The 10883-nt window shown below is 40.8% G+C and overlaps 1 protein-coding gene across 1 annotated transcript in view; it reads right to left on the bottom strand.

Annotated features, from left to right (window-relative positions):
- Positions 1 to 1009: 1009 nt before the first annotated feature.
- Positions 1010 to 10883, bottom strand: part of KDM5B (lysine demethylase 5B) — a 111636-nt gene continuing 101762 nt past the window's right edge. The window contains exons 26-28 of the mRNA XM_054979489.1: positions 6841 to 6995; positions 3353 to 3670; positions 1010 to 3175 (exon numbers count right to left, since the gene is read on the bottom strand). Coding sequence (XP_054835464.1) covers positions 3038 to 3175; positions 3353 to 3670; positions 6841 to 6995 — 611 coding nt within the window. The 3' untranslated portion in view covers positions 1010 to 3037. The remainder of the gene's footprint in view (positions 3176 to 3352; positions 3671 to 6840; positions 6996 to 10883) is intronic.

Below are 10883 nucleotides of genomic sequence, written 5' to 3'. Positions count from 1 at the left end.
AAAGGAGACCACACTATATAACCCAGCCTAAGGCAGGTTTTGCATTTTCTAGCAGCTACTGACTAAACTAAGGTGTGAATTTTCCTTCTCACAATATTTCTAAAACTGTACTTTGAATGTACTCTACAACATGCCTCAGGAAAAACTTGCAATAGTAGCTGCTCTTTCTCCAGGTCCTTATCCACATCAGGTTGTGTTCCTCAGAAGCCATAAGGCAAAGAAACATACATCTCTTTTCTTTGTTCTCAGTTATACAGTGAAAAAGGAAGACTTGCCAGTACTGACCAAAAAAAAGGAAGGGAAAATGTGGACTTTGACTAAATGAATGTGGTCCTTGTGTATTTTTTGCTTTGAAGGTATAATGTACAATAGGGTAGACCTGAAAAGGGTTACACCGCCTAAAAAGTTGGTTATCATTACACTAATTCTATAATACTCATTTCTGACTACATATTGTGGCATGTTGCTTTACCTTAAAGGCTTTAAAATTTGTAAAAGAAGCACATTTGAGTGAAATGCTTCTGTCCAACCGGAAATCCAGCTTCATCAGAATTTGTTTGACAAGCATTTCTGAGAGGTTCTATACTTTTAAATGGATTAATCAAGGGGGAAATGGCAAGAGATTTAGATAAGAATGGAACCAACCATCATTACTTGGATTCTAGCAAATTAGGTCAGAACAAATTTTTAGCAAAAATCAAATATTGTTCCTGTTTCTAAGAAAGCACGGATCAGACTTGTTGGAAGTGGAAATTATATAACTGCATATTAAGCTCAGAAGAAAACATGCTGGTGTTTCTCAGAAGATTGTTTCTCTCCCATCAGTCAAGAGTGCCAAATAATAGGCCTGTTTTGTCTCTGGGTGGGTGGATGGGGAAGAAAAATTTAATTGTGAATAGTCCACTAAAAAGAAAGGAATGAGCAACTATATCTCCAGAGACAGTAACACAGAAAAGAACACCGATACTCCTAACAAAACAAGCAAGTGAACATGAGCTCTACACTGCTGTAAGAGGGTTGATATAGCCTTTTAATATTTAAACAGAGCTAGAAATGTTTCCCAGAGAAGATCATCCCTAGAGAACCAGTTTTGGATGTCCACTTTTCAAAATAGGCACTAAAGAGTCTATGTTGCAGTAGAAATATACAGATAATTAACATATAACGCAAAACAAGGCAAAAGTATCTTTCAAATTAAATGTTATAAAAGTGAAGACTGTTCAACTATTTCTAGTTATTAACAAGCTAGTTAACCATGTCTAATTTTTTTGCCCTGTAGCACTGGTAAGAATCAAATAAATACAGTGTATCAGAAGCATGTTGTTTCATACAAATATGAATCAAGTGATAGTCTTAATTTCTTAGGCCCAGTTCAGACTTCCAAGTGAAATACATCTACATATGCTGCCAACCTGGATTAAAATGCAGTTTGGGTATGCTGTTAAATCACAAAAGCATACACTAATACAGGGGAAATGGGAGAACGCATATTATCCTACAATCTACTTCAAATTCCTATACCCTGGTTTAAATTTTGTCTGAACTGGTCTCAGTCATTTTATCTTTTAACTCAGTTGACAATATTTTGTGTCACTGATGTAATGTTTTTGGAATGGTCAATGTATTTCCTCAGCTTTGCTGCAAGACGAGAATGATATAGCCCTAAAAAAGTCAAGAAGTATGTTGTTAAGGGACCAAAACAGAAGATTGGTATAATCATAACATAAACTAGCATCAAAACCCAATTAACAGCAAACATGGTTAAAGTTTGTGTGAATTTAACCCTTAATCATATTTAAGGCCAGTAAGAGAGGATAGGGAATATGCATTGGAAGGAAAAGGGTGATTGGGCGGGGGGGGGGGGGACCGTTTCCACAGCTTGTTCCAAATTCTTTAATTGTGGTAAAGAGAGAGGTTTTTCTTTGTCGTCGTCCCCCCCCCCCACACACAGGAGCTGTTCCACCAGAGGCAGCTAAACTAACTCACAGTCCTTCCATGTACAATTCATATATTCTAGATTAGACCTGCAAACTACAAACTCATAACATTCTTATTAGCTTTTTTGCTCATTTGTTGATCATTTGAGGCCTAAAGTTAAAAAATAACCCATTTTCAAAAAAATTCCTGTTTAGTTTCCAGTAAGCAATTATTAATTGCCAGAGATGACCTGTTTAGTACAAATCTATGCTCTCCGGTATAAAAAAAGAACAGAAATTGGTCTGACAATATAATGGTATGGATATTTTAAAAAAAGATTGTGATAGCATGCATCACAAAGCCAATCACATTGTGAAATGGATATAATTTAACCTCTCTAAAGACACCAGCATTGAATTTTATAACATAACCAAGGGTTTATTCCACAATATAAACTGCAACATTTGATACAAGCTACTAAAAAGAAGAAAAAGCCAAAATACAGCTGTGGCCATTACTTTACAGAGCTTTTCTGTCTCCTACATCACTAGTCCGTCAGTGACACTAGAACCTAAACATTTGCTTCCTGTACATCAACCAATGCTAAGAGCACCAACACGCTGTTCAGAATTATAATTCCAGTCACTGAAACCAGACACAGAAGTTATTGCTCAGATAAATAAATCTAGTCTACAAAACCAAAGTGAGGGGAAAAAATCTAAAGTTTTCAAAATTGTCAATAGAGTAAATGGGGATTTCTTCAAAAGAGGACTTATGGGAATTCTTAGTGCAATGCTTTGCACCTAAACAAAGATGATTAAGTGTGCTGGTATATTCAAAAGAGGTAATTTAATGCTGTACATGAAAAGGTGCATGTTGTATGATGCTTCCAAACCGGTGAAACTTTCTGGCTAGTCAGCATTTCAAACCTCAATAATCACAAACAGCTTAAAAGATAAAAATACAAAAATGTGTCAAACTGTTTTAAGTTCTGAAAAATGATCCCATGAGGACAGAAGTAGCACCATTGCAACTTGGCTCTAAAACCAGCCCCGTGGCTTGATGGGAGAAAAATCTAATCATCTTCTCTTGTAGAGTTCTGAATGTTCAAGTAGGCATTTTACTTTTGATATGGAGAGACCTTTCCAGTACAGCTCACACAGATGTAGTCTTCTTTTTCTGCCATCTCTGGAGAAACACCCACACACATCTGATGGAACCACTGGTTACAACAGCCATCACATTGGACCCAATCCACCTAGACACAAAATGCAGACAAGTCTTCAGGGAGGGCAATAAATATGATACATCACTTTTATGTGCAGTCACTTTCAAGTCTATGTAGCTCCAAAAACCAGCAGTCTACTATTTCACAAATGTCATATAATTTCTACATCCCCTACACGGTAGTGTAAGTTGTTTCCCTTCCATTTACCTCATCACCTTCAGGCTGCAGGCAATTCACAGCTGGACAAATGGCATCCTCATCTTCAGACTCTTCTTGTTCAGAGAAGGACATATCTGAGAGAAGCAACTGGCTTTCACTGGGGCGCTGAATGTCAAACAGCCTCTCTCTTTCCAGTTTGCCAGTGCTTAGCTCCCTCAAATGAGTAAGTTTCAGTTTTTTCTTGTTGGGAGTTATTTTTCTGACTCTTGTTCTTATCTCACTGCAGAAATCCCCTCTCTCAAAGCGCCTCTTTAGTTTTCTTTCCGTAGAGCAACTTGCATCTCTCTTTCCTCGGAAACAGTCGTTCTATGAGAAATATAATTAAAATAAGAATGTGAAGCATGGTACAGCTAGTTGTTTCAGTGACTTGATCTTTCCTTCCACACCCTGAGAGCCAGACTGCAGGTTATGCAAGAGATTCAATCACCTGACATTTTTGTTTTTATTTTAAAGCAACTGTAAGGGGCTTCTAATCTGATCAGAGTGTGATGCTGGATGAAGAAATATTTACCTCACCGTATTATTTTCTTGTCTTAAATTGGCTCACCAGGCTAATAAGTACTTGGGATGAGGTGGATTTACAGTAGAAAAATGGAAGAGTTCCCCCTATACCACTGCCCAATCAAGCTGATTTCCAAGAATGCTTTAAATTCAAAATAAGAATATCAAGGTGTTGCAGTAATACAGATTGAAGCACATTACACAAAGCAATACACATGAATCCTAAGTGAACTGCTACACTTTGCATACACTGTCTTGTGTGGGTTTTTTTCAGAGCATTGTATAACTAATACAGGTGTATTTTCATCTTTGACAGCTAATTAAAAATAGTGGACACTATCTAGATTAATGTTCTCCAATCATAGAATAGACCAATGGTGATCTACTAACTTAACTCTTTCTGTCATTTCTCACAGATTTATAGTTTTGTTTGCAAGTTGGATATAACGTCACTTTTTGGCTAATAAGAATATTACACAATAGAAAATATGAGTATTTAATTAAACATTAAACCAATTATAGTTTATCTATGCTATCACATGAAAAAGATCTCAGATATTTTCATAAGATAACCTGTAAAACATGTCAACTCAGTATGTCAGAGTTTTGATTAGAAGAAATCTCATGAGAATCTAGGTGAGAATCTTACCTTTGTATTGTATGCTATAGGAATCTTAATGCATTTCACAGGAACTTTGTTTTAAACAGAGTTAATTAGGAAACCTAATTCTTATTGCGTTTCTGTGTTCCATCTTTGTAGGATTTATATTAATAATCATATATATTTTGATATCTTGCTTCTTTTAAAGACTAGAGTGTATTTCAATAAAAATAAATAAATAAACTCTAGAAGGTTTCTGTATGCCTTGATGAGAAAAAGCTTTGCAAGAAGAATCCTATAATAGACATGGGTACAAATCGAAATACGGGCTGATTCGTGTTTTATGAAACGCGTTTTGTGGGGCCGTGGTTTTCACAAAATTCACGACTTTGGGGGCCGATTCATTCGATTTGTGAACGATTCGTGATGCCAGACAGGCTGGCGCCAATCCATTGATTCCCTAGGCAACATAGGCCCGGAATGTCTGCAGACCCTTTGTTTCCATTGGAAACCCCAATCTTAGCCCACATAACCTTGATAGGCAGCTCTCCCTGCCAACTGAACATCTTCCATTCTGCCCTATACAGCAAGGAGCAGGGGGGTTAATCCCCTAGGCAACTGAGGAGATGGGCCTTCTGTAGCTATGAGAACACCAATCTCATCCCTCCAAATCCTGTTAGGCAGGTCTGTCTGCCAACCAGTTCCTGTGTCCCTGTTCTGCTCTTATGTTTCTATTTCTTATATAAGGAACAGCTCTCTGCCTTGTGCTTTTCAGTTCCAGTAGCCAGAGGGAGAGGGAGGACCTGTTGCTGGGATTTGGAGTGAGAGAGTGGAATTGGGAGCTTTTAGCTGGATTTGCTGCTGCTTTAAAAGAGACTGAAAAGCCTCTTTCTTATTTTCAGCTCTTGGCCTTGCTGGGAAGGTCGTTGGGTGAGGGTGCCTTCTTTCCTCCACCCCACCCAACCCCAGTCTCAAGGCATTGCCTGGCTCTGGGGCCTAGCTTGACTGAGGCCTACCTTTTTTCCCCTTTAATTTTCTTTGTTTATATTCTCATTTAGAACATTTGTTCTTCTTGGCTTGTTGGGTGACGGTGGGTAGAGGAGCACCTGCTGAAGTCTCCCTGCGAGTTTGGCATCTCTAGGTATGAAAAGGGCCATTGAAGTGCTCTGGGTTCTGATGAATCATGAAACTAATGAATCATTTTGTGAAACGGGACAATTTCGTGAAAGTTCATGATTCGTGGAATGTGAAGAAACATGAAACGCTCGTTTCAGTTTTTTCCCATTTTGTGCCCATCTCTATAAATAATGTACTGATAAAAAGAACTTGTTCAAAGAGCAGGTTCTGTTTAGTAGGTCTTAACTTATTGCTGAAAGCTATCCAAGAGGAAAGATAAATCTTTCTTCTGGGATAGCGGAAGCCTTAGTAAGACACAAATAAAAATCCATTACAAAGGGATCTCAGTTATGGCTCCCAGCACATACATAGTTTGAGATCTTCAATTAGAAGGACATGTTCAGCATGTTACTTCTCTTCTGGTCAATTCTGAAAGGAATGTATATGTTATATTGCTTTGTATAATTTTAGAATTATATAGTTAAAAAAAGAAAGATATTTTTCTTTCTTGCAAAGTGCTCAAGTATATATTAATAAGATTTGATGAAAAAAATTCATGCCAATTTTCAAAACTTGTAATTAAAGGTGAGGGGTCTGCCATAATAGCTGGCTGCAGGTGTATAAGTTTTTCCCATTGTTTGAGCTCATGATGCTGCAGTTAGTGGTTTCATGGTTTGTTGAAATGATTCCACAATAACTACTGGCTGACTTTGTGTGATGCAATGAAATGTTTACAAACAAGCAATTTAGGAAAAGAAGAGGTTGCATACAATTCATGTCAGGAGTAGGAAAATGTTAGGAAGACCAAATTTTTGATGTATCCTGTTTCTCAGACCACTTACATCACTTGCTGGTGGCTAGCAATATTAGGAGGAAACGGTTATCCTTGGGAGAGAGCTTCTAAAGCTGAATGTATGCTGTGGGTGAGAAGCTACATTTATAATAAACCTTTTGTTTCTTCTAACATTCATTGTCAAGAACTATTGCATTTCTAGATGTATGGAACTCCTTACGAATTGTTATATTTTGGGTTTTCTATGGTTATGTTTTAAGTTAATGTGGAATGGGTTTTGTATGGTTATGTTTTAAGTTAATGTGGAATGGGTTTTGTATGGTTATGTTTTAAGTTAATATGGAATAAATTTATTGTAAAAAAAATAATAAATAAACCTTTTCACAAAATTTTACTTATGTAACCATTAAAATGAGTGAGCAATTGCTCTCTTTCTTGGAGAAACTCTGGTCCAAAAATACATGCCTTTTCACTTGTTGATCCTACTGATGACTTCTGTTCAGTCTTTGTCATAGGATTCTGTTTTGTGAATAAGATCTCGTAGAGCTCTTGTATTTCAGGTAGTGAAACCTGTAGCAACTGGGCCTCCATCATCAATTCATTCAGTTCTGCACTTATAGCTATAATGACAACACAAAAATAGGTCTTTTTCCAACAGTGACAGTCATATATTTTTAAAATTCTCTTTCCAAACCAAAATTTGTTCACAAGATCACCCCTAACATATGAATGTACACTTCAAAGCTGCAACACAAAGAAGATCCTGTAATTTTATGTTTAAAATATCACCTTTGCTAACAAGTAAAAACATATAAGGACCCACAGCAAATGCTGCACAAATGTTTTCAACAAGCTCTTCATCACTCCTTCAGCCTTAGTCCTCCATTACATCCTCCCTGTGAGGTTATATTTTCAGGAGCTTGTTAATTTCCTCTCTCATGATAGTCCTAAGGGTACCCCTTTAGGGTATGTTTCCCAATAGTCTTGCAAAGCACAAGATAGTGGCTTGAAGGTTTGGAATTATTGGAAAGGGGGGGGATTGATTACTCTTTACCACACCCTCCTTACCACAAGAGGACTAAAGTTGATCGTCCAAAATCACTTTAGCAGGCTTCTCAAAAATCTGCCCCCAAAGCTCTTGGTGAAGGGTGGTGAGCAATAGACAAATATATATGTAGCCTTACTTCCTCCTTGAATACATATTGTTACACACAGTCTTCATATACAGACCTATACATCCTTCCCCAGGAGCAGCATCTGACGTTTGCCTTAGTGGAGTTTGAATGGGAGCTTTTAAATACTGAAAATTACGTTGGTGAGATAACCATCTTTGAAAATGACTTAGAAATGGGACCACCCCCACCCCCAAATGAACCAGTCTGCCCGTCAGATGGTCTAATCCAACCTGCATGTATTCGGACCTATATTTGAAATTTGACCCTATAAACTTTTTGAGTGTAAACTAAGAAAATTGATGGACTTTAGAAGTATTAATTGTTCATAGGCGGTATCATCATGGTTTTGCACTAGCACTTTATGTATAGGCCTGTATATGAAGACTGTGTGTAATAATATGTATTGAATGGCAGTTTGAATTATAAAATAACAGTAAAAATAATTTTGTAGTTTTGTAATTTTTCTAAATCTTTATTTCGTTAAGTTTTCACGACTATTGTAACTTTTTGCTATCTCTTTTTGTGATTCTTCGCTTTTTGTTACTTCCCCCTTGGGCAAACATACTAATAGCCTTTCCTGCTTTGTTAATGCCTGGGGTGAAGATGAAGTAAAATCATGCTCAACCCAAGCCCCAACCAAATCAAGAGTGCTGGGAGCAAACATTCCCACAGGATGCAAAAGGTGAAGAATAGAAATTGAAAAATCTAAGCTTTAGCTTTTAAAATTACAAACGGAAATCTTCCTGGGGTAACAGGGAGTCAAGGCAACATTCTCCTCACCTGCACTTTCAGTCCCCTATAGCGAGGAAAGCTCATCATGAATATGCTGCCTGTACTCGACGAAAATCTGCCCAGCATATTTAAAGATTCTTCTTTTCTAAAGGCAGCCAATACATACCAGTGGCCCTCAAATTATACCAATCCAAAATGCTTCCCCAACTTTTGTACGGTACCATGGTTGGTTCCATCTTCTTCGTGTTTTGCTCCTTTAGAGAAAACACAATCGAAATTTCTGAGAGCTTTATTTCAATTCCCCAGTAGACATGGGCACAAAATGAAATATGACGCAAATTTAGTCACGAGATGGGCCGTTTCGTGTGTCACAAAAAAGCATTTTGTGGGGCCATGGTTATCATGAAATTATCATGACATTCATGACTTTTTGGCCTGTTTCATTAGCCTCGTGAACGATTCATTATTGCAGACAGGGTGGTGCTGATCCATTGATTCCCTAGGCAACAGTGGGCCCAGACCTTTGTGGCCATTGGAAACCCCAATTATAGCCCACTTACCCTTGATAGGCAGCTCTCCTAGCCATCTGGAGAGCTTCCATTCTGCCCTATGCAGCCAGGAGCTGGGGGTCAATCCTTTAGAAAACCGAGGAGGTGGATCTTCTGTAGCCATGGGCACGCCAATCTCATGCCTCCAAACCCTGTTAGGCAGGTCTGTCAGCCAACCACAGACCTCCTGTTCTCCTCTATGTCAGCGTTTTTTATAAAAGGCCCCTCTCTCTCTGCCTCGTTTTTCAGCCCCAGTAGACAGAGGGAGAGGGAGGAGGACCTGTTGCTGGGATTGGAATAGTGAGAGAGAGTGTGGATTTGGGATTGTGCTTTTGGCTGCCGCGGCTTCATAAGAAATGGAAAGAAACCTCTTATTTGAAGCTCTTTGCCTTGCTGTGGGAAGGTCTTTGGGTGAGGGTGCCTTTTTCCTTCATCCCACCCCACCCCTCCCAAGTCTCAGGCCTTAGCCTGGCTCTGGGGCCTAGGTTAGACCTCCTCTTTTTTATTTGCTTGTCTTTGTCTCTTCTCAATTCTTTCTCTGCTCTTTTGAGGGCTCATTCTTGCTGTTTCCTTGTTTCCTTTGGTTTTGGTTTAGGGCCTCTCCCCCAAGCCCAGTCCCAGGGTCACTGCCTTGCTCTGGAGCCCAGCTTTGTGTGGGTTCCTTCTGAGGTCCCAACTCTCTTGCTTTCTCTGTCTCTCTTGCTGAGCACATCTCTTTGTTGCAGCTCACTCTTGTTTTTGGGCACCCACTGTGTGCATCTTCTTTTTTATTTTGAGCACCTCTGCCACCTGGGCAGGTGTCTTTCTCTGTGCTGTTTCGGGGCTCTTCCCCAAGCCCAGTCCCAGGGCCACTGCCTTGCTCTGGGGCCCAGCTTTGTGTGGCTTTGTCGCCTGAGGGCAGAAATTCCTCAAAGTTATCTTGTTTCTTTTGCTTCCAACTTACTTTTGTGTGCAGCACTATAAGGTGTGGAATGAAGAGCAAGGGTGGTCATGGGGGAAGGAAGTGCACAGCTTGTCCTGGTTGCCCATCAGAGCCCAGCAATACTGGTGGGGGGAGGTCTCGGGGGCACCAGAGACTCCAACTGTGATAGATCTCCCTGCAGAGGCTGTAGAGAAGGCAGAACAGGTCTCACCACTGGCGGGACTGGATCTGAATTTCCTCAAAATTTTTGAGGAAGATGACGAGGAGGAATCTCAGGAGGAATGGTGGGGTTTTGGAGAGACATCCAGCTCCCCCCAATCCCAAACTCTTGGGACTGTTCCTGCCTGCAGTCTGCCCCTCACTCCGTCTTCCAAGCCCCATGCCACACCGCAGCTGGTAATCCTTCATCCTCCTCCTGACTCGCCAACTCCAGGTCGCCGTTTTGGTCAGGCACTGCAGCAGCACTTCCAGCCCCTTCCCAACAACCCTGGTGTGGTGCCGTTCCTGCAATGCCCTGGTGCGTAGGGGCTGTGACCCTCAGCACCTGTTGTCAACCGCTCTCCACTTGCATCTGCAGAGGCACCACCTGAGCCTGCTGCCTCCAGAGCAAAGCAAGTCATCTGGCAGGCGGAAGAGGAGGGCTCCTGATCAGAATGAAGGGGGAGGGTCACAGGAGTCCACCCCAAACAAGAAGCCTTGCCCCGAGGGTGATGCGGGTGGGAGTGGAATGTCCAGGCAGCCTACCTTGCAGGAGGTTGTCCCCTCAGGTTCGGGGACAGTACCTATCAAAAGAGTCGGGGGAGGGCTCAGCAGGCGGGCACTCATATGCTGGCGGAGACGATTGCCCTAGAAGGACTCCCTTTGTTTATCATGGATGGTGTGGGCTTTTGGAGGCTGCTGCGTCATTTCGCTCCCTGGTTCGTGATGCTGTCGCGACGGACCATTGGCTGGTGAGTCATTCCCGCCCTCTACCTCAGTGTGTGAAGCATGGCTGCTCAAGAGCTGTCGCGTGCCAAAGGTCATACCGTGCTCTTCACGGCAGATATGTGGAGTGGCTGCCATCACGGCTACCTTGCCATGAAGGACCTCCGCTGCCCTAGGGAAACATCCAGGCCCCGGGATGAGGTGATA

Source organism: Eublepharis macularius, chromosome 5, assembly GCF_028583425.1.
Source record: "Eublepharis macularius isolate TG4126 chromosome 5, MPM_Emac_v1.0, whole genome shotgun sequence".
Lineage (NCBI taxonomy): Eukaryota > Metazoa > Chordata > Lepidosauria > Squamata > Eublepharidae > Eublepharis > Eublepharis macularius.
This window is presented reverse-complemented; position numbering and strand designations above follow the sequence as displayed.